At 35.8% G+C, this 24729-nt stretch overlaps 1 protein-coding gene across 1 annotated transcript in view; it reads left to right on the forward strand.

Annotated features, from left to right (window-relative positions):
* SEC62 (SEC62 homolog, preprotein translocation factor) overlaps positions 1-23811 on the forward strand; it is a 31820-nt gene extending 8009 nt beyond the window's left edge. The window contains exons 2-8 of the mRNA XM_004447925.4: positions 3170-3278; positions 7151-7256; positions 15245-15449; positions 15682-15774; positions 17963-18023; positions 21025-21144; positions 22211-23811. Coding sequence (XP_004447982.1) covers positions 3170-3278; positions 7151-7256; positions 15245-15449; positions 15682-15774; positions 17963-18023; positions 21025-21144; positions 22211-22689 — 1173 coding nt within the window. The 3' untranslated portion in view covers positions 22690-23811. The remainder of the gene's footprint in view (positions 1-3169; positions 3279-7150; positions 7257-15244; positions 15450-15681; positions 15775-17962; positions 18024-21024; positions 21145-22210) is intronic.
* Positions 23812-24729: the final 918 nt, after the last annotated feature.

Here is a 24729-nt window from a genome sequence, read left to right on the forward strand (position 1 = left end):
CGCGTTCCTGTGTGGGCCACCACCCCGCATGAGCCAGCTCACCTGTGGGCCAGCTTGCCCTCACCAGGAGGCCCTGGGCATCAAACCCTGGCCCTCCTATATGGTAGATGGGAGCCCATCTGGTTGAGCCACCCCGCTTCCCGGGAGGTACTTTTCGATACCTGTATTTGGTATCCAGGTCCAGGCACCATTATTTAAAAGATACCTGGCAAAGAGAGTATCCAGAGGAATATCTCCAGAATGATGAGGGACTGGGAAAATATATTGACTTAAGAAAGTATAAAGAAATTGAAAATTTAGCCCACTGTAGAAAAAGGGGGAGAGGTTATCTTGAAATATTTAAGGGACTGGTATATGGAAGAGGGAGTAAATTTATTTTCAAGAATTAGAACGATTGTTTGGAAGTTACAAAGAGACAGGTTTCCACTCAATATAAGGAGGAATTTTCAATACTTAGAATTATCTCCCAAAGGAGTAGACTGCCTTAAATTTGAGTTTTCTGGTACTGGAAGTATTGGAGCCAAGACTCTCTAGTTCAGAGCAAAATATAAATGCTGTACAAATGTACAGGACATTTAAATGTTTGTAAGTTCAAAGGAGAGAGGGAACTCTTACTTAGGGAAATCAGAAATGCTTTGAGAATTTCGGGCACTCAAAATGGGACCTACTTGTCACCATTACTTTTTGGGTTTTTTTAAAGATTTATTTTTTTTATTTACTTCTCTCCTCTTCCCCACACCCCGCTCCTCCAGTTGTCTGCTCTCTCTGTCCATTCACTGTGTGTTCTTCTGTGTTCGCTTGTATTCTTATCAGTGGCACCCGGAATCTGCATCTCGTTTTGTTGTATCATCTTGCTGTGTCAGCTCTCCATTGTGCGGCACCACTCCTGGGCAGGCTGCACCTTCTTCGTGCTGAGCAGCTCTCCTTATGGGGCGTACCCCTTGCACGTGAGGCTCCCCTGTGGCACGGCACTCACTGCACGCATCAGCACTGTGCGTGGGCCAGCTCACCACACAGGTCAGGAGGCCCTGGGTTTAAATCTTGGACCTCCCATGTGGTAGGCGGATACCCTATCCATTGGGCCAAATCCGCTTCCCACCATTACTTTTCGAATTCTCTGAGTTTTTATGGAATTAAGAACCTTTTATTTGGGGATATTAGACAAGATGGAAAAGACTGTAAATTCTTAGAAAAAAATTTCTCTTTTAGTCCCTTTCCCTCACTGGGATTAAATTCTGATTTTTTCCATGTTATTTCAAGCTTAGAAGCAATGTAGAGAGCACTGAAAGAGTTAAAAATATAAATATGATCCTTATACACAGGGTAGAATATAGTTGAAGGGGATTAGCAATGTACAAGGAAAAAGATTAACACTAGGAAAACTTATTTAGGAAAACAAAAATAAACTAAACCTGAATTGGGGAAGGAAGCCTTTGCAGAGACCTCTCTAAGAAGTCTCCTCCTTTTATTTGGGGAGCATAAACGCCACAGTTTATTTTACAAAGAAAGATTATTTTCCACTTTCTTTCTAATCCAAGGGGAAGAAAACTTTCCTCTTTGCAGTGATGACTAAGTTAAATTAGATACAGGCAGTCAGAACTACCACTTCATTTTCCTTCCTTAGGACTGGGATTTCTAGTGAGCAATTTCCAATGTCCTAGAAGAAAATACATTAGAGTGCCTTGTCCCAAGACTGCTGATTCCTCAGTAGAAGATTCTGCTCTCTCTCATTTGTCCCTAACATTTAATGGATGAAAGAAGGTATAAGGAATGTTTTAGGTAGATAGCTAATTGGTTGAGACTGGGATCTATAAGTAAGGACTAGCTCATGGAACCCCTTTGGGTTCCATTCTTTGGGCTCATAGAACTATGGTATCTCCAACTAAACTAACATGCCAACAAGTAAAGCTTTCAATTGCTTATTTCACAAAATCTCTTCAGAAACCTATTTTCCCTTTTTTCGCTGTTAAATCTGGGGAGAAAATGGTGACAAAGACGGATGATTTGGGTAATTTCCTCTATTTTGAGTTACTAGAAGGTTTTCCTTGAAATCGAACCGTCTTTTTTATAAGTTCATTGTTCCCAGCATCCTAGATTCTTGGCAGATCAGCCTTTACTTTTATTTGACACTTTATTTTTTTAAAGAAACAAACCTTCCTGAATTCATTCACATTTAGATGGTAATGGCAGGAAATGATTTTTGAGTGCCTTATGTGTTTTCATTAAACATGTGATTAAAGACAGTAGTTTTGTTTCAATAGCTTACAGCAATAAGGCAACTTCTAAAAGTGTATGTGTACAGAGGATTTCATTTTCTTCAGTATAGGGTTGGAGGGCAGAATAAGAATAAAAGAGGAATTGTCAGGTTAAAGAAGTTCAGAATGAAAAGGATTAAATGAAAGTAAAGAGAAAAGAAGGAAGGTAACGGGAATGATAAACTTAAAAGTTTAGTTAGGAGAAAGAAATAGACTTTCCCAAAAAAACTGTATGTCACTTTTAATGAGTTCTTCAAATGAAATTGTAATTTCTTTGCCTATTGCATTTTTTTCTTTTTGCGATACAACCACTTGGGAAGAAAATAGAAGGACAAGGTGAGAAAGGAGTTCCAGACAGTATCTGGGTTCTGCAACCACAAGGGGAAAGAGAAGGGAATAAAAATCTTCAGCATCTAGGTTTCTAGTTTTTATGGCTACCACACTGGAGTAGCTATCTTTGGTTAATTTAAGAACTCCTCCTTCTGTCTGTTTTTCACTGTTAAGAATCTTAAGCTTTGACAATTGTTATTTAACATTTATTGTATCTGTTTCTACTTAATTTGACATTTGGACACTCACTATTGGCAGCCTCTTATTTTATTATTGCTTTGTGGTTTATAAAAAGAGACCAGGCAAGAGTAGGGTGAACTTGTACAAAATAGTTACCATGTTGGCAAAACTAAATAAATACCTTATATCTGAGGTCAAGAAGCAGGCAAGGTTTCAACCCTATCAACTTGTACTTGAGAAAAGTATCATATTTTGAATCTCCATTCTGTCTTTTATATACATTGTTCCAGGGAAAGCTGGAAAGAAAGGCCTGTGTTCACTTGAAAAATTTTACAGAACAGTTCTATAAGTGCATGAATTTCTCAAGTAAACAATTATACTAAATTTATATTCTTACTTTGCAGGAAGTTGGTGAACCATCTAAAGAAGAAAAGGCTGTAGCCAAGTATCTTCGATTCAACTGTCCAACAAAGTCCACCAATATGATGGGTCACCGTGTTGATTATTTTATTGGTAGGATTATAGCAGTAAAATTATATTAGTGTACATATCTTAAGGAGATACCTAGATTTATAAACCTTTTTAAAGTTCTCTTTAAGTGTGATTGATGAAGCTGAATAATGGGCATATGGAGGTTCATTATTCTGTTCTTTCCTTTTATGATGGAAAATGTCTATTAAAATATATATTTAAAGTTCTTTCTGATAACTTTCTGTTGGAAATTTTAAAAATAGATTTTATTTTCTGTGTCGTTAATCCTACCTCTTGTTCAGATAGTATATGTTCTTAAGGTTAATCTTTTTATCAGACTCTGGAGTAGAACACAGTGTGAAACAAGTCTTTTGAAACTAGTTTAGGAACTTTGGTTCTTACTACTATCAGACAACCTTATTAGAAGCTGATGTCATCTGTAATTTTGTCCCATAGTTTATAAATAGTGGTTGAATTTGTCTTATCTCATCAACTAAAATTGAATTCCCATTTTAGAGAAGAAATTCCTTTATCTTCTCTTTCCTTAGTATTATGTTTAATGATTTTGATATTCATTAAATGACAAAAATAGACTGTCTATTCAGATCTGATATGTTTAGTTGCCTCTGGAAACAGCAGTAGATTGTTCAGAGAGACTATTCCTCAGTGGGTTACAGTAAAACTTAATGACAGAATTTTCATTACTATAGGGGGAGAGGCAGGTTTTTTTTTGTTTATTCTACATTTGATTATGATTATTTGGAAGATGGTATTTATGTGTTCTGAATTTTTTTTCTGTTTAGAGCATTTCTCTCATTAGGTTAGTTTATCTTGCTTTGCTTAATATTTCTGAATGCCATTTATTTCCCAGCATTTACTTAAAAAGATACTTTTCAGTATGTTTCACAAGTTGTGCTTTGACAAATTATTTAGCATGATCACATCAGACTTAATTTCTATATTGTTTTTCGTTTGTTTGCTTTTCCAAACACAATTCCCTTTCTCCTATTTCCCTTCCCCTGGTAAACTCTAATCTACTTTCTTTCTCTATGAATTTGCATTTCTAATCCTGTCTTATTAGTGCTATCATTTAATATTAGTCCTTATGTGCCTTGCTTATTTCACTGAGCCTAATGTTTTCAAAGTTCTTCCATGTTGGATCATGTCTCATACTTCATTTTTCCTAATAGCCTAATATTCCATTGTATTTATGTATCACATTTTATTCATTCATTTTTGGTGGACACTTGGATTGTTTCCACCTTTGGCTGTTGTGAACAGTGCTGCTATAAACATTGGTGTACAATTATCTGTGACCCTATTTCACTTTCTTTGGGTATATATCTAGAGGTACCATTTCCTGGTCATAATTCTGTAATCAACTTCCTGAGGAACTACCATATTATTTTCCACAGTAGCTGCACCAGTTTACATTCCCACCAACAATGTGTTAGAGTTCCTGTTTCTCTGCATTCCCTGTTATACTTGTTATTTTCCTTTGTTTTGTTTTGTTTTCATCCCTGTGGTATGAAGTAATATTTCATTATGGTTTTGGTTTGCGATTTCCTAATGGCTAATGGTGTTGACCATCTTTTCATATGTTTATTGGACATTTGTATATCTTCTTTGGAGAAATACCTATGCAAGTCCTTCACACATTTTTTAATTGGGTTGTTTGCCTTATCCTTGTTGTATTATAAAAGTTCTTTATATAATCTAGATATTTAGTCCTTATCTGATAAGTGGTTGGCAACTCTTACCCATCTGTAGGTTATCTTTTCACTTTCTTAATAATTTCCTTTGTACAAAAGTTTTTAATTTTTACGAAATCAAATTTCTTTTGTGGCTTGTGCTTTTGATGTTGTAAGTAAAAATCCATTGCTGAATCTCGGGTCACAAAGATTTAATCTTATGTTATCTTCTAAGAGTTGCGTAGTTTTAGCTTTTATATTTAGGCCTTTAATCCATTTTGAGCTAATTTTTTATGTATGGTATGAAGTAGGAGTCTAACCTTTTTCTTTTGCATGTGAATATCCAGTTTTCCCAGCACCATTTTTTGAAGAGACTGTTCTTTCCCTTTTTCATATACTTAGCACCCTTGAAAAAATCAATTAATCATAGATGTGCAGGTCTATTTCTGGCCTTTTAATTACATTCCATTGATTTATTTGTCTGTCTTTACACCAATAACACACTGTTTTGATCATTGTAGCTATGTAGTTCAATTTGAAATCTGTTGGTGTGAGTTATCTAACTTTGTTTATCATTTTCAAAATTGTTTTACCTTTTTGGGATCCCTTGTGGTTCCATATGAATATGAGGGTTGGTTTTTCCATTTCTGCAGGAAAGACTGCTGGAATTTTGATAAGGATTGCATTGAATTTCTATATTGTTTTGGGTAATATTGACATCTTAACAATATTAAGTCTTCCAATCCATGGACATGGGCTGTCTTGCCTTTTATTTAAGTCTTCTTTAATTTCCTTCAGTATTTTATAGTTTCACTCAACAGTGTCTTTTGTAGCCTTGGTTAAATTTATTCCTAGATTTTTTTTTTTAGATGCTGTTGTAAATGGAATTGTTTTCTTCATTTCAGATTGTTCATTGCTAGTGTTTAGGGAAAAAAAAAATTTATGTGTGGATTTTGTATCCTGTCACTTTGCTAAATTCATTTATTAACAATAATAGATTTCTTGTGGATTCCTCTGGATTTTCTATATGAATGTTGGGAAAACCCTCCCCACATATAAGATCATGTCATCTATAAATGGAGATAATTTTATTTCTTCCTTTCCAATTTGGATGTCGTTTTTTTTCCTTCTTTATCTTGCCCAATTGGCTCTGGCTAGAACTTCTAGAACAATATTGTGAAAGTGGGCATCCTGATCTTGGTGGGGAGGGGAAGCTTTAAGTCTTTCGTCAGGTATGATGCTAACCTTTCTTATGTTGAGAAAGTTCCCCTGTATTGCTACACTTCTCAGTGTTTTCATCAAAAAAGAGTGTTAAATTTGTCAAATGTCTTTTTCTGCCTCAATTGAGATAATCGTGGTTTTTTTCCTTTTAGTCTATTTATGCAGTATATTACATAGATTGATTTTCATATGTTGAGCCATTCTTGTATTCCTGAGATAAATTTCACTTGGTCATGGTATTTAATCTTTTTAAGAATGCTGTCGGAGTTGGTTTGTTAAGGATTTTGTTATTTCGTTAAGGAAATTTGCAACAATATATGAAAATTGGTCTGTAATTTCCCAGTGATGTCTTTACCAGGCTTTGGTATCAGAGTAATGCTGGCCTTAGAGAATGAATTAGAAAGTATTCTCTCCTCCTCAATTCTTCAAAAAAGTTTGGGAACTATTGGTGTTCATTCATCTTTAAATGTTTGGTAGAATTCACCAATGAAGCCATCTGGTCCTGGAGTTTTCTTTGGTAGAAGGTTTTTGATTATTCATTCAATCTAGGCACTTGTAATAGGTCAGTCTCAGTATTTGTAGTAGACTGTTTTTTTCTATTTCTTCTTGAGTCAATTTAAGTAATGTGTATATAGGAATTTTTCCATTTCTTCTAGATTACCAAATTTGTTGGTTTACAGTTGTTCATGGTATTCTCTTATAATTCTTTTTATTTCTGTGAAGTCAGTAGTGCTAGGACCATTCTCCTTTCTGATTTTAGTTATTTGTGTCTTTCTCTTTTTTTTTGTCAGTCTAGCTAAAGGTTTATCAATTTTCTACATTGTTTACAAGTTTGTTCCATTAAAAAGCTTTTGTCTTAGTAATTTTATCTTTGTTATGTGAAATTGGACTTCGTTTTATTTTCTGTTGCCACAGTGTTGGAATTTGCTTTATAAAACTTGAATTTGATAGACATGAATTCCCATCTATACTAAGTTTAAAATAATTATTTTCTTCTTTTAGCTTCAAAAGCAGTGGATTGCCTTTTGGATTCAAAGTGGGCAAAGGCCAAGAAAGGAGAAGAAGCCTTGTTTACAACCAGGGAGTCTGTGGTTGATTATTGCAACAGGTAGTGTTTATTTCTTAGTGAAGAATAATATTAAATAGTAATTTTAAAATCCACTCTTCATATTCCTGAAACTTAACCATTTTCATCATTCAATGCAATGATATTTATAACAGTTCAAAGAGACTTTTACCTGTAACTTGGATTTCTTTGATATCTTTGAAGATATTTTTATTTTGATGTTAGAATATTGTATTTTTAACTATATAATTTTTATTTTTGTTTTCTACTACATTTGTACATTTTCCAGCCTGACAGAACTCTGAACTGAAGGTTTAGCAATAAAAATCATATTACCAGTGCCTAACAGTGAACAAAAAGTTCTTTATTTTCTAGTTGGTTGGGGTATCTTTTCCCTAAAACTTTGGCAGGAATTCCTAATAACCTCATTGTGCCTGCATCATATTTGCATTGTTTAGTGTTTGCTATTGCAATACCTTCTTGTAAAAGCAAGACATCTGCAACATTTGCCTTTTCTTTTCTTGCGGAGTCCAAGATGAAAAATAGATATTTCAGTAACTGTGCAATGAATTTGTCCTCCAAAAAGAGGTTCTGGCCTTTTGGGGGTAATATTTAATCCTTTGAATTTCCCATGATTGAAGTGTTTTTGATTCATGGTGAACCTGGGACCGGCTGTCAAGGTGGGGCCCTTCACACCTGTTGTCTTAGGGTGGGGCACTGGCTGCACCAGAAAGACCATGTGATGAGGAGATTGAGGCTATGAGCCATATCATGTCAGCCCAACCTTCCTGATCTTTGGAGATTGAGAAAACCCTCTTAAAGCCATTATTTCACAACCTGGTTTCTTAAGCGCTGAAGAATTATCAAATATTTCATAAAATTCTTAGTTCCCAAAGTGTAAAGTCACTAACGGACCTTTCAGAAACATTTCATTTGGGGGTAGGGGTGAACTAACAGTGGTACAGACTATTTGACTTTTCATTTGACTGCAATCTATATAGTTAGAATTAACTCTAAAGTGCAAATTTCCTCCTACTCCCTGCCTGCCTCAAAATGGAATTATTTTTATATATGATGTAAAAATTAAGAGTTAGTTAAAAATGAGGAAACTTGGGCTCAGAAAAGTTAGGCAACTTGTCCAAGGTCACATCCAGTAAACAGAAAAGCCAGAGCACTAAATCCAGCAGTCTGACTCCCTAGTACATGCTCTTAATGACCTCACTCTACTGTCTCCTCCAACCAATGATCATACTTTTTTTTTTTTAGATTTTTTTGGTATCACCCCCCCTCCACTCTCCCCCAGTCACTTGCTTGCTGTCTGCTCTCTATGTCCATTCGCTGTGCGTTCTTGTGTGTCTGCTTGTCTCCCTTTTGTTGTGTTGTCTTCCTCCACCAGCTCTCCGTGGGCACGGGCCAACTTGCCTTCCCTGGGAAGCAACCCCAGGGCCTCCCATATGGTAGACGGGAGCCCATTCGGTTGAGCCACATCCGCTTCCCAGTGATCATACATTTTAATGGAGAAAAAAATTAAGATGGAAGATTCATCTGACATTATTATTTGGGTGTTAAATCTGTGAGGACAAATCTCTGAGGACAACAGCCAGTACAGTAATCCACATCTCCTGACCTTTTGGGAACCTTGGTGAAAAGCCTTAAAAACCTGAGGTCAGAGAATTTCTAGAGACATATATTTCATTGTATGTTATTCCTGTTTGTGTCAGGTTAATCTGCTTTTGTTTGTGCCATTTCTGCACTAAAATAAAGAAGCATAGTTACATTAAAGTTATCAGAGTAGCTCCTGAGAGAACCACAGAGACCCCCATTATGGCCAGCCCTTGTGAGTTCTTGCCCTACACCACCACAAAGGGACTCTTTTCCAGTTTAATTTTCTGAAGATGCTAAGTGGACTCAGGGGAGTCTGAGGATAAAAAAACAACAACTGGAAAATATAGGATGATACCCAAAACAATCTTTTCTAATATGCTCTAGAAACAATACTTATATAACTTTGTGACCTCTTCAAGTACAGACTCTTCCGTTTTTAATCCAGCACCCTCTTAACTCACTATATGATTTCACATCATCAATCCCTAGTCTTCCTCACTGCCATATGTGCATGCCATACACATTCTCTCTTTTGGTTTTTCTTTGATCATAACCTGCAACTTTTCCTCTATTCTGCCTGCCTCTCAGTATAAAAAGGCATCCCTTAAGTCCTGTCTCTACCGTGTAGTATTCCCCAAGTCCTCTAGCTCATATTAATCTTTGTACCTATAGTTTCACTGAATTTATATTGTCCATATCACACAATTTGACCTTGAACTTTAATTTTAGAATTGTTTCCTATATGTTAATTTTTTTTTTTAAAGATTTATTTATTTATTTTTTATTTAATTCCCCCCCTCCCCCGGTTGTCTGTTCTCTGTGTCTATTTGCTGCATCTTGTTTCTTTTGTCCGCTTCTGTTGTCTTCAGCGGCATGGGAAGTGTGGGCGGCGCCATTCCTGGGCAGGCTGCACTTTCTTTTGCGCTGGGCGGCTCTCCTTATGGGGGGTACTCCTTGCGCATGGGGCTCCCCTACGCGGGGGACACCCCTGCATGGCAGGTCACTCCTTGCGCGCATCAGCACTGCGCATGGGCCAGCTCCACACGGGTCAAGGAGGCCCAGGGTTTGAACCGCGGACCTCCCATGTGGTAGACGGACGCCCTAACCACTGGGCCAAGTCCGTTTCCCTATATGTTAATTTTTAAATATCATTTGTTCCCAACTCAATCTGAGAATTACCACAATTTGGCTACTTAATGAAAACTCACCAATACCTCATAGGTGAAAGGCCCTCCTACAGGTAAATGTTTGTTAAACCTGAAAAAAATATTAAGATGAGGGAAAAATAGCGAAGCAATTTAATAACTTTTTATTTAATGTTTACTTTCAATAAATGTTTATCAAATACCCTATTATGTAGAAATACAAAAATGACTACTACTTGGCCCCTGGCTCAATAAAAAGAAAAAAAAAATCAAATTCTAGTCTTTTCAGGAAGGCAGATACATACCTGATAACAATAGAGTGTTACAAGTTCTGTAAAGTGTTATGTTATAGGAGGACATGGACAGAGAAACTGTTAAGAATTCCTTCCCAGAAAAAATGTTTTAACCAAATTTTGAAAACATAAATAGACAATTCCTAGCAGTCCGGAGGAAAAAGAACATTAATTCCAGGGAAAAGGCACAGAACATATAGAAACAGGGAAATATAAGTAGTTCTATGAAAATGTCAGAGCTTTGGTAAGTTATTTGTCCGATATAGGATATTTTTTAAGTCAAAACAATGGAGGCTCTGATTTTATTACAAATACTAAATATTATGTCAGTTTCACCTTCCTAGGCATAGAATGAAAAGACCCAGGTATAAGCCCATGATTCTTCTTACTACCAGAATGGATTGCTGCTGTACTGCAATGATTTATAAAATCAAATGCATTTGTATCTAAATTCTATAACTATTAAGTGAAATTCAGAAGATTTTTGCATATAGCAATAATAATGACTAATATTTATTGAGTATATATGTGCTAGACACTATGCTAAACAGCTTTACATGTTTCTCATTTAATGCTAGAAGTAGTCTCTGAGAGAGATGCCGTTAACCCCATTTTAGAACTAAAGAAACTAAAATTAACTTACCCAGCATCACACAACTAGTCAAGTGGTAGAGGTGGTATGTGAACCTATCTGAATGTGAAATTACTTTCAGTGTCAATTTGACTGGATATTAATAGTCTACTTTCTCATGGGAGTGGGGCCATTAATGTAAAAGGGGTGACAGAAGCAGATGGTCCTTCTAGTTCTGGCCCTTGTATATCTCAGTCTGTTCATCAGGGGAAAAGTATAATCCCATCTAAAAAGTTCTAGGGTTTATTTTTTTAATTATTCATTTCTTTAATTAAAAGCATAATCTTTTTTTCCACAAGAGTAGATTGGGGGAAACTTTGAAAATGTAGAAAATGATATGGAAGAAAATCAAATTACTAATTATATTGTCTCATAGGTAACACATAACCATTTGAGAATATGCATTTCAAGTATCTTCATGTGTACCCAAGTACTTTTTATGTACAGTTATATATGTAGTATGAATTGTAATGTGAAATGTTGATTTTCAGTTTACCTACAATGAACAGAATGTATTTTTGTTTTCATATTACAGTGGTAATAGATAATCTTAAATGAAAATCTGGAGATTATAAAAATATGAGAGAAAAAATAAGAAAAAGGAAAATTTATTAGAGTATATGTTCATTATAAAAAATTTTTTCAAAGCATTCTGAAGTAGAGTAAAAAATTACAAATCCTCTTTCATATTTAAACATCCCACCATTACTCTTAAATCCCACTTCCTACTCATAGGTAGTAAATAATTCAGGTCTCTTTTTGTGGAGATGCTCATAGGATGGACTGATTGGGTGCAGAAAGAAGCCCAGCCAGGCAGGCAGAACAAAGGCTACAAAGGGCACAATATAATGATCAGAAATATGTGGTCTCTGGGCAGGAAAGCAGCTGCTAGTTAACAAGTGGTGTCATATGGTGGAGCAGGCACAAGGAGAGATCTAATTAGAAAGGTGGGTCAATGTTAGTAGCCATAGATGATGGTAGTGACACCTAGCTTCTAGGTTGTGTTTTGGTAGTTGGACTTTATCGATGAAGGCAGTAATGAAAAAAATCAGGAGCTCTAAAACAAGAACATGAGATTTGAAAATGTGGTTTGTGGCTAACAAATTAAGGGTGACCCAGTTTGAAGAGAATTGTAAAATTATCGAGAGGACCAAGCAACAAGGATGACTTGATTTGGTGAGCTTCTAAACTCATCAGAAATAATAAATAAATTGTATAGGAAGCTAGAAAATAAGTACTGTAGTTAGTGTAACAGGAAACAGGAGAGGGTGTGGGGAGTGGGTTTGCAACTTTAAACAGGGTAGGTTTGTAAAGAATATAAGATTTGAAGGAAGAGTTGAAGGAGAAGAGGAAGAGAACCAAAAGGAGATATGCTTATCTGGGAAAACAGCATTCCAGGCAAAGGGAACAGCTAGTGTGAAGACTCTGAGGTGGGAATGTAAAATCAAATTATTGCTAAATAGAAGAAGAACAATGTATTTAGAGAAAAATTAGTGAAATGAGTATATGTAGTATGTTTGTTTTGCCAAATATATTGTACATTTTCCAGGTTGATCCTATGAGAGTCCTTTTCAGAATCCATAAATTTCACCTTTGTATATTTATTATTTAATTGAAGATATTTTCATTATAGTAGTAGGCTGGATAGTGAACGGCATAGAAAGTTACAAAGAACTGGAAATAAATGATTTGAATCAGTCAAATCATGGACATACTCTTAATCTGTTACTGTTAATATTTCTTAAATATATTTTTTCTTTAGTGCGTCTTTTGCATTTGAGTTAACAGTAAATGAAGCTGAGTCTTGATTACTCTTAATGAACATAGAAGCATGGTATGGATAATCTCTAAATTATGTAGTTAAAAATTACAGAGTTACTGTCATTGAGTTGATAACTTTTATATATTCAAATTGGCTGTAAAGATGCCTGTAAAAGAAGAGGAAGTAAAATCTTTTCATGTGACTGAGATGGCAGCCTGAATTTTTTTTTTTTTTTTAAAGATTTATTTATTTATTTAATTTCCCCCCCTCCCCTGGTTGTCTGTTCTCAGTGTCTATTTGCTGCATCTTGTTTCTTTGTCCGCTTCTGTTGTCGTCAGCGGCACGGGAAGTGTGGGCGGCGCCATTCCTGGGCAGGCTGCTCTTTCTTTACACGCTGGGCGGCTTTCCTCACGGGCGCACTCCTTGCGCGTGGGGCTCCCCCACGCGGGGGACACCCTTGCGTGGCACGGCACTCCTTGCGCGCATCAGCGCTGCACATGGCCACCTCCACACGGGTCAAGGAGGCCCGGGGTTTGAACCGCGGACCTCCCATATGGTAGACGGACGCCCTAACCACTGGGCCAAAGTCCGTTTCCCTGTATTTCATTTTATCCTCATTTCATGGTCGTAGATGTCTGGAAGGAGAGAACTGTTAGCACACTGACCACCTGACTACTCTCTGTGTAATAAGCTTTTAGGGTTTGGGAAGGTGGAGTCTGTCTTTGCTTAGGCCCTGTATTACTTTCAGTGAGTATTTTGTAGGATATTCTCAGCTTCCATTCATGTACTCAGAATGTACTCAAATTTATTTTTTGTTTAATCTTGTATTTTATACCTACTGCAAACCAGCTACCATATTAGGCTGTTCCCTACTTAAAATACTATTTCCTTGGATTTAATAATGCTACTCTCTCCTAACTTAATAATACCAGTGTAATTATACCTCGGTGCTGTCATGTCATGAATTCATTATGCTGTCATCTCCTGCCTTCTCTTCTGTGGTGCCTTTTATTTACCCAGCTGAGATTCTACCTTCTCCAGTAATAATTTCATTACTGCTTGCACCCCATTCTCCCAAATAGAAGTCAGGGTACAACTGAAGGGAGTACAGGTCTTGAGGTTCCCTATGATGATGAAATGTTTCTTTCTCTATTTCTGAAAGAAGCAGAAGGAAAGAATGAGGCATATGATATCAGCTTTGAAATTTGAGTAGTAAGCAGCAGTAAGAAGCTTGATCTCTTTTCCATCCCTTATTCTGTGTTAAATCTGATAAGTTTCAGAGATAATGAAAGAATCTAGAAATGTACTTTATACTTATTGGCATGGACAAAAGCCCAGTCATGGGTAGTGTGAAATGATATTTCTATTAAAATTGGAAATAAATTCAAAATACTTCTGTAAGCTAGGAGTTAATATAAATATAGGTAAATAAATTGTGTATTGGGAAGTGGACGTGGCTCAAGCAATTGGGCTCCTGTGTACCCTATGGGAGGTCCAGGGCTTGATTCCTGGGCCTCCTGGTGAAGGCAAGCTGGCTCGCACAGTGAGCTGGCTTGAGCAGTGTGCTGGCCTGCACAGAGGGCTGGCACAGCAAGATGACACAACAGAAAGAGAAACAGAGAGACAATAAGAGATGCAGCAGACCATGGAGCTGAGGTGGCACAAGAGATTGAGCACTTCTCTCCCACTCCAGAAGATTCCAGGATTGGATACTGGTGCCACCAAAAGAGAAGACAAGCAGACACAAAAGAACACACAGCAAATGGACACACAGAGCAGACAGTGGAGGGAGGGGATAAATAAATCTTTTTTTTTTTAATTGTGCATTAAATTTTGTTTAATTTATAGTTTGTGTTTGAATTTATTTTTTGATTTATAAAATATAACCATTATGCATTTGGTTTGAATGCAGAGAATATACCATTACCCTGACAGTCTTGACGCTATTTTTTTAGTATATAATTGCTCTTAATATTTCCTTCCAATCTTCTTTTAGTCATATTTTAATATAGTGATAATTATTAGTGTTCCTGTCATTTCATATCATTTAAACCAATATTTAAAAATCATTTTTGTTTATATTTTCAATAACTATAGTTTTAGTAGCTGAATTGAGAACCATTAGTTAAGTATTCCCTTATTTTTAGATATTCATTATCTTTAATTATATTCTATTATAAATAGCATTGTTGGATTTTTTCCTGCAAATAGATCTATTGAACTAGAGGTACTTAAAGTTGAGTGAAACATTGTTAAACCTTACGTAAGTAACCCAATTTCTTTCCCACAGGGAAGTGACATCAACATATACTAATAGCAACAATGTATAGAAATGTCAGTTTTGTGCCAACTTAATTAGAAATTGGTATGTGTATGTTTTACTTTTTTTCAGGCTGAAAGTATATTGTCATATATATAAGTTTTTTGATTGTTAGTGAGGTTGACTATTTTTCCATGGGTTTACTAATTGTAGTTCCTCTTATGAGCTGCCAAATTATGTCTTCTTTTGCTCATTTTATCTCAATATTTTTCCTTTTTAGTCTGTATCTGTATAATTGATAGGGACTGTACATCATGTACTTTTTGTTTGATAGGCTTTTAAAGAAGCAATTCTTTCACCGAGCACTAAAAGTAATGAAAATGAAATATGATAAAGACGTAAAGAAAGAAAAAGAGAAAGGAAAAGCTGAAAGTGGAAAAGAAGAAGATAAAAAAAGCAAGAAAGAAAATGTAAAGGATGAAAAGATGAAGAAGGAAAAAGAGAAAAAAAAGGATGGTGAAAAGGAAGACTCCAAAAAGGTGAGTTCAACTAAAATTAAGTAAAAATCAAAGATCATTATGTGCCTATGAGCACATTTGAAATATTTTGCAACAACCACTTGAGATAGCCATGGGTAGGGTTACTATAAAAACCATTGTCGAGAATTTTGATTTCCGTGTTACAAATAGTGAAACTTTTTTGAGTGTATGAATGTTATATTGTTTGTTTTCTGTTTGTGTTTTCCCTTCTGTTCAACTTATGTTTTCATAGGAGGAAACTCCAGGAACTCCCAGAAAGAAGGAAACTAAGAAAAAATTTAAGCTTGAACCACATGATGATCAGGTTTTTCTGGATGGAAATGAGGTGAGAGTATCTAGCTTATAATTAGAAATTCTGTTTTCAAAAGGAGATTTAAGGATTGGTTGATGTTTTCACTAAGGAAAGAATTAATTTTATATACATCTAACTATGCACTTAAGTATATAAAACTACACTTTTAAAAAATCTATCTGAACTTAGTTTTTGGTTTTTTGGTTTTAATGAAATTCTAATTTAGTCAGAAATAGGCTCAACTGTGAGGGATAGGAAACCTGCAAAACAGTGGCTTAAACAAAATAGATATATATCTCTCATCAGTGAAGTTTATGTGCCCAGCTAAAATACAGGGAGATCCCATTACTATCAAGGAAACGAAAAGAGCAGAATGGTCATTGAGGGACACCTACCAATCTCTGCTTCTTGAACAGTGGATATAGTCAGAAACAATACTTGAGGAGCCTAAAATTTTCAATTTTATTTGATGTAGTTTTATTATTTCTTTCTTAATGGGAGATTTGTGTTGTTATAGCCTTAAGTGAGGGCTGCTAAATTTAGTCACTTAACCAGTAGAAAAACAATCAGGTACTGACCTTTGAATTGTTGTGTATTTCAAGACTTCTTGCTATACCTAATACTTAAGTAACATATATAAAGTTATGGTTCTTAGGGTAATATGTTTAAAAGTCTGGAAAGCCTTTATAGAAAACATGCTATAGGCTTATTCCAGTCATACTTGTATGAGAATCTCAAGGGTGGACTCTTAAGTTTGTGTGTGTATATGTGTTTAGGTATGAAGTTTCCTCAGATGATTTTGATTTGTCATAAAAGACCACTGGTCTTTCCTAAAGTCAAAGTTCAGATACCTTCAGTTAAACATTGAGCATCAGCTCTAGGCCAGACATTTTTATAAATACCTTAATAGCATGATAAATAAGATAAAATTCTCCACTTGGTAGTTCTTATCGTCTAACAAAGATACAAGCATTTAGACATGTTACAGTATTACAGTGTGATGAGTGCTATGGGATGAGAAGACCAATTCACCAATTAATTTAATCATAAAAGGATAAATTAAATCTAGAGACCCTGTATACTTGAGCCTTGAAGGATGTCTGACAAAATGCTAGGTACACCGGGAACAACTTGGGAAGGCAAAGGAAATAGCCAAAGCGAAAGCATGGAGGCTTGACATTTCATGGCATTTTCTTTGCCATCCTTAAAGATTTGATTCTGTGGAAGAAAGCATGCTTTTCAATACTTCTAAAGGTGAAAAATGTCAGCATCGTGTCTGACTTTTAGAATGCTAACTGGCAGATATGATATCTCTAGATCTGATTCCCAGGGAAAATGTGCAGAGGAAAAAGAGAAAAAAGAGGGGTTGAAGTGGAATCCCTGGGGGATTAGAAACAGAAGAACAAAATTATGAAGACAATAAAATAGAGTTCTGGTCAAAGTAGAACCTGGAAATGTAAGAGTGCTATTATTCATGAAAATTAGCAGTGGTTCCCAGCTTATGGGCTACAGATAGACCCTCAGGTTGGGGGAGTGGGCAATGAAAAATTATCACAGGGGGTCCTAGAATTTTTTTTTAAGGAGGTGCTGGGAATTGAACCCAGGACCTCATATCTAAGAAGCAGGTGTTCAACCACTGAGCTATACTTGCTCCCTCTAGAATCTTTATGTTTATCAAGCATTATCTTAAAAAGTGGGAAAGAAAAGGTTGGAGTTAAGATCTGATGGATCTGTAATAGGACCTGGCTCAGATCTGTATTTGGGCTCTTAGGCCATATCTGATTTTAATCATGCCAGTTTATATCATTCAGACAAAAATGATGATTTGCATGCATGAACAAATTTTTCTTTTTCAGGTACCAGGGCCTGGGATTGAACCCAGGACCTCGTATGCGGGAAGCCGGTGCTAAACCACTGAGCCACAGTGGCTCCCATGAACAAATTTTTAAATGCATGTAGCTGCATACAAATTTACTTATTAAATGTATTACAGAATTTATATTGTTCTTTTAATCATTTTGTATTTTCTAACTTATTGGATATCAAAAGAACCACTACTGCTGCAAGAAAGGTCTTTGGAATTTGTTTACTTTAGAAAAGGGTTCCCATATTTTAAGAAGTTGAAAGTGACTAGTTTAGAGGATCCAAAATACAGAATAAAGCTTAACTTTCTAATGTGATCTTAGAATTTTTAAGTACTAAGGCTTCTTGATTCTCCTAGGTATTTGTGTGGATCTATGACCCAGTTCACTTTAAAACGTTTGTCATGGGATTAATTCTTGGTAAGTAGCAGAATGTATGAATAGCTTTAAAATACAATCTCCATAAAATTTAGAAAAGAAAATTAAAAAATCAGAAGTCATAAAGCAAAATCTTGATAAATTAGATATAAAATAGTAATAATTTCTGACTATAAATAAAATCAGACCATAAATAAACTGAGGAAAATATTTGCAACACATTAAAGCAATGTTCTTTAATACGAGATTAACAGCCTGGTGGAAAAGTGATAACAGTAGCTCAGAGATAAAGAAATACAGGGACCAATAGTCATGAATGATGCCTAATCTCACTCGTAATAAATACAAATTAAAACAGTAATGATTAAGAGGATTACAAAAGTGTGATAGTAACCAGACTTAGTGAAAGTCTTAGGAAAAACCAACACTCATTAACAATTTATGGGTACGTCCATTGTTTGTTTAATGGAAGGCAGTTTGGCAATGTCTTTCAGATTTTAAATGCATATGCTCTTTGATCTAGCAATTTCTAGGAATTTATCCCATGGCTTTTGCCATAACACATATAGTTTAATGAATGTCTATTCAAGAGCATGCATTCACACATTGTCTACAATAAAATAGGTTGGAAAGAATCCAGATCCCTCAGTAGACTATATTTAGGAGGGTAATTTAGCAAATACCTTCTGGATTTTAAAAGCCTATACACTTTGACCTACCAATTCCATTTTAAGAAATGTATTATATGGTATAATCAAATAGTTGAACAAATGTACATGTACAGGGATGTTTGTTGCAGTATTATCTATAATAATATAAAACTGAAAACAAGTCAAGTCCCTCAATTGGAGAATATTGAAGTAATTACAGTGCAACACAGTAGAATAGCATGCAGGTTTTAAAGAATTAGTATGTACTGGGAAGCAGAGTTGGCCCAATGGATAGGGCGTACCACATAGGAGGTCCAAGGTTCAAACCCAGGGCCTCCTGACTTGGGTGATGAGCTGGCCCACATGCAGTGCTGATGCACGCAAGGAGTGCTGTGCCACGCAGGGGTGTCCCCCCACATAGGGGAGCCCTATGCACAAGGAGTGCGCCCCGTAAGGAGAGCTGCCCAGCACAAAAAAAGTGCAGCCTGTCCAGGAGTGGTACTGCACACACACAGGGCTGACGTGGCAAGATGATGCAACAAAAAGAGACACAGATTCCAGGTGCTGCTGACAAGAATACAGGCAGACACAGAAGATCACAGAGTGAATGGACACAGAGGGCAGATAACTGGCGGGGGTCGAGGAGGGAAGGGAAGAGAAAATTTTTTTTAAAAAAGTATGTACTGATGAAAAGATATCTAGAATAAGTGAAAAAAGGAAGTTGCAAAAGACTAAGAATTGTATGAGCTCATCATATAGAGAAAAGATCCTTTGTAGCTAGTTTTAATTATAAATAGGGAGTCTCTGGGAATACAAATAAGAAATTTATCAGTAGTTGACTTCTGGGAATGGACCAAGAATTGGTTGGCACTGATTTAACAAATAGAAAAATATAGCAGTTAAACAAGGTTGAATCACATGATGTCATAGCATTCAGAACAACTCAATAGAACTGAAACTGTATCTTACCCAATCTAAATAGCTAATCTGCTGATCACTTTTTATGTACTGTGCTTTGCTCAATATTTTATTTTATTTTTTAAAGATGTATTATTTTTTATATTTATTTCTCTCCCCTTCCCCATCCTCCCTACCTCAGTTGTCTGCTCTCTGTGTCCATTTGCTGTGTGTTCTTCTGTATTCACTTGTATTCTTGTCAGCGGCACCCAGAATCTGCATCATGTTTTGTTGTGTCATCTTGCTGTGTTGGCTCTCCTTGTGTTCAGCACCATTCCTGGGAAGGCTGCACTTTTTTCGTGCTGGGCAGCTCTCCTTACTGGGCATGCTCCTTGCGCGTGGGGTTCCCCTATGTGGGGGACACCCCTGGGTGGCACAGCACTCCTTGCACGCATCAGCACTGCACATGGGCTAGCTTATCACACAGGTCAAGAGGCCCTGGGTTTGAACCTTGGACCTCCCATTTGGTAGGCAGACACCCTATTCGTTGGGCCAACTCCACTTCCCTGCTCAGTATTTTAAATGTAGTGTCTCATTCTTATAAAAACCTTAAAAATTAGGAGCTGCTACCTTTATTATCCACTATTAAATAGGATTATTTAGCTTATAAATGATAAAGCTAGAATTTGAAGCCTAGTTTCTTACTCCAAAGACTTAATAACCATCTTTTAATTTCTGTGCATTTATTCTCCTTTTCATGAATTATTGGCAACAGTTATTCTTCCATGTGGCCCTACCTTACTGGGAAAAAAAGCTTGGAGATACTTACAGTTTCCGTGCTTACTACCAATATCAACTGTGTGTGAGGCACTTTGATTGTAATTCCTTTACTCATCATTTAGATCTTTGTATAAATATGGTCTCAGGTCTCTTTCTAATTTCAAAGTTCTTAATTCTTCAAACATTAGTAGAAACTTAAAACATAAGACTGTCTTTGATGAAAAAATATTTAAAGATTATTTTTTCTTCTGTATTTTGATATTTTGGTCTTGTTCTTTGAAAAAGTAATTTGTGTTACTGGTTGTATTTACAGTTTGGATTTTATAATAGAGCATAACTATGTCCTAGACTGATAAATGGCAGCCTGAGTAATATAGTAAAACATAATTTTGAAATAAAAGGAAATTGCAATAATAAGGTAGATGTAGCTTGAAAATGGCTAAAAAAATTATGTGATATTGTAGAAAGCACTTTTTCCTAACTATATGTATGTATAATTTATAGTACAAAATCCTAACCTAATTTAAGAACAGTACTTAAAATATTAGCTTGAACTGTAAAACACTGCTGATAACTGACCATTTTTTAACCTTTAAAAATAGGATTTGATTTGATTCTGTGTAATTTAATAATTTTTGCCCTGGGAATATGTTCAGTGGTATTGTGGCCAAGCAATTTAGAAGTTACCTGGGTAACTTTCTCATTTTTTGTTTCAGTGATTGCAGTGATAGCAGCAACCCTTTTCCCACTTTGGCCAGCAGAAATGAGAGTAGGTGTTTATTACCTCAGTGTTGGCGCAGGCTGTTTTGTAGCCAGCATTCTCCTCCTTGCTGTTGGTAAGTATACCTACTAGTAAAATTGACCTGAGTAAGGTAGGTATTGAGCAGTTTGGAATTTCTAAATTCAGGTTGTAATCCTGGAGCTTCAGAAGAGCTTGATAGCAGAATTATTGTAGGCAAATCAAAAATTACTTGACATATGGGTACCTACTTTTTTGGTCAAACCCCAGAACTGACCCAGACTGATGCAGTGTATGTGCTTTATTTGATTTGACCAAATCTGAGAGAAAAGGATCTCACTTATAGTAATCTAATGCACATAGACGTACTTTAAAATTCATCTATGACAAGGACTTAAAAACACTGGCTGTGTTGCTTTTATAGAAGTTGTCACTTTAGGCAACCCTAAATATTTTTATAGTGGTTGGTCAATTATTAGATGTAATAATTTTAATGAAACATCCTTACGTTTTGACTTGAGGCCAGTGAACATCATATTAAATATTTAAATGGTATGAATGTATGTATATTCAATAAATGCTTCAGAAGAGTTGATTTACCATTTGAGTAAATTAATAATTTGTGCACATGTACCAAAATAAACTTCTAGATTTACTGAGGAGTTACGTGTGTTTTAAAAATCAAACAAGAAAAAGTAAGTGAATGTTTTCTCACCTTTCTAGATGATTGAGGTCTTTCATAGCTAAAAGTCAATGTAAAAAATAACAAAAACACTAATAAATTTGGTGGGGATTATTCTTAAATCATAATTTAAAACATATTTGCCTCTTCTGTTTTCTACCACCAAAGATTCCAGTATATTGTAGGAAGGGCCTTTCAGACTATCTCCTGGGTGTACCCAGGTCAATTAAAATAATTAAGGGTAATTTTTTGGAGAGAGGTATTATATAGCATTGTGCCTTTGAGTTCAGAACAGGTTGCTCTGCCTTTAGAATACTGTGACACTTGCTAAACTAGACAAGATTTAATGTTCGTTTAATGTGCATGTAACTTGCAAATATAAAACCCTTAAATGTTATCCAGTTTTTTTGATTAACAATTATTCCCCACTATCTAGATCAATGTTTCAATTACTCAATTAGAGAAAATTTTCTCCCAACAGCTCGTTGCATTCTATTCCTCATCATTTGGCTCATAACTGGAGGAAGACATCACTTTTGGTTCCTGCCAAATCTTACTGCTGACGTGGGTTTCATTGACTCCTTCAGGCCTCTGTACACACATGAATACAAAGGACCAAAAGCAGACTTAAAGAAAGATGAGAAAGCTGAAGCCAAAAAGCAGCAAAAATCTGACAGTGAGGAAAAATCAGACAGTGAGAAAAAAGAAGATGAGGAAGGAAAAATGGTAGGACCAGGAAATAATGGAACAGAAGGTTCCGGTGGAGAACGACATTCAGACACAGACAGTGACAGGAGGGAAGATGACCGATCCCAACACAGTAGTGGAAATGGGAATGATTTTGAAATGATCACAAAAGAGGAACTGGAGCAGCAAACAGATGGGGATTGTGAAGAGGAGGAGGAAGAGGAAGAAAATGATGGAGAAAAAACTAAACCTTCACATGAAAAATCAAACTGACTATAATTTTGGGACTGAATAAGTGCAAGAGGTTGGATTTTCTATGTTGGCCAATCATCAAAATGTACACATGGCATTTGTAGCATTCTTTAAATCCATTTGCTTACATGTATTTGACGTCAAATTAGTTATAATTAGTCCTTCATTTTATAGACTAATACTATTGGTACAGTCTAAAGCCATTAATGCTTAAGTTTTATCCTTTGACAATAATTTTACAGTAATTAGATTTCATTCCTTTTGATAATTATCAAAGATGCACTTTCCACAATGACATTTAGATTAATGGCATTTTGATAGTTGTATGGCTTTTTACTGTTAGACTAATCAGAATAACTTTAAAAGGGATTAAAAGAGAAAGACCAACATTTCAGATTATGCATAGTTATCTAACCATTTCACAGTTTCTTTAAGATGAAATGCTTAAATTTGTTCCTTTGATAGTTAAGCTTTTCTATTTTATTTTATAAAATTATACCAGGACACTTCTTTTTTAAGATCCTGAGTTAATGGGGTTCAAAAGCATTTTGTGGAAACATGCCAACTAGTAATAATGTAGCACACTTTAACTACATATTCTTTTTCCAATTTAGGAAATCCAAACTGGTTTGTACATCAGATTCAGTAGAAAGATGTTCATCTCCAGCAGAGAAAGCTTAACAGCATGGGTTGGAAGGTGATGGTTCTTCTCATTCCTCCCCATTTCCTTCTCGTAACATAAATTGTATTCTGTACATAATTTACAAATGAAACATTTTATTTTAATTGTTACTTATCTAGACATTTTCTCAACACTTAAATTTGTAAATTTAAGACCATGTAAGGGTATGTTTTTAGAGAAATGCAAGTTTCAATAACCCACAGAACATCTGTGATTGATCTTTCTACAGCAGCTTCAGTTTTGTGCCAACATTCCATGTATTTGAATATAAGTAAAAACTGATACTTATTAAATAAAAGCAGACTTACAGTAGCTGTTTGTATGCCTTAATGTTCATTTTGATTTATTTTAAATCTCTACACTGAGAAATGAAGTACTGTATTATCAGACCAGGAGGCACTGCTGTGAAAGATAATTTACTGTCCTACAATATCAATTTAAAATAAAGAACCTAAAAGAAACATTAAGAGAACCATTGGACTCTAATTGCTTTGAGTTAGTTGTGCAGTTTATTATGTCTTGCATACCTTAGTTACAAGTCTGTTGGAAAAAAATTGTGTTTACTTAAGAGAATTTAAAAATCATTCCTTGAAGGTAATACCTTGCAAACTGATATAATAAATATAAATTTATTTTCTTCCTTCAGTCACAGTAAGAACATAGTACTTTATAGTTGAAATAGGTGGTATGTGTAGGTTGTTATTTTACTTTTGGCAATTTCCCATTAAGTGTTTTGACTGAAGATGTCAATTTTTCTAATTGTGGGGGGGAAATACATTTTCTGTATACTGACAAACATTTTGTTAAATATGGATCAATGGCTTTTTGTATAGTATCCCTCGTAGGTGGACAGAAATGTAGCTATTTGATGTTATTGCAATTCTATCAGAATTCATGTTCATTTTAAGAATTTCCCTTTAGCAAATGTCTGATTTAAGTGCCTGGGTATTTCCCCCTCATTTGCAGACCTCTGCTCTGATATCACAGTGAGGATACATTTAATTATAGCTTCTAAGCTTTTTTTTTTTTTTTTAAGATTTATGTTTTATTTATTTCTCCCCCTTCCTCCCACCCCCCAGTTGTCTGCTCTCTCTGTCCATTCACTGTGTGTTCTTCTGTGTACGCTTCTATTCTTGTCAGCAGCATCGGGAATCTGTGTCTCTTTTTGTTGCATCTCCATGTGTGCGGCGCCACCCTGGGCAGGCTGCCCTTTTTACACGTGGGGTGGCTCTCCTTACAGGGCACAAAACACTCCTTGCATGTGGGGCACCCCTACACGGGGGACACTCCTGCATGGCACGGCATTCCTTACACGCATCAGCACTGCACGTGGGCCAGCTCACCACACGGGTCAGGAAGCCCTGGGTTTGAACCGTGAC

This window comes from Dasypus novemcinctus, chromosome 4, assembly GCF_030445035.2.
Source record: "Dasypus novemcinctus isolate mDasNov1 chromosome 4, mDasNov1.1.hap2, whole genome shotgun sequence".
NCBI classification, from domain to species: domain Eukaryota; kingdom Metazoa; phylum Chordata; class Mammalia; order Cingulata; family Dasypodidae; genus Dasypus; species Dasypus novemcinctus.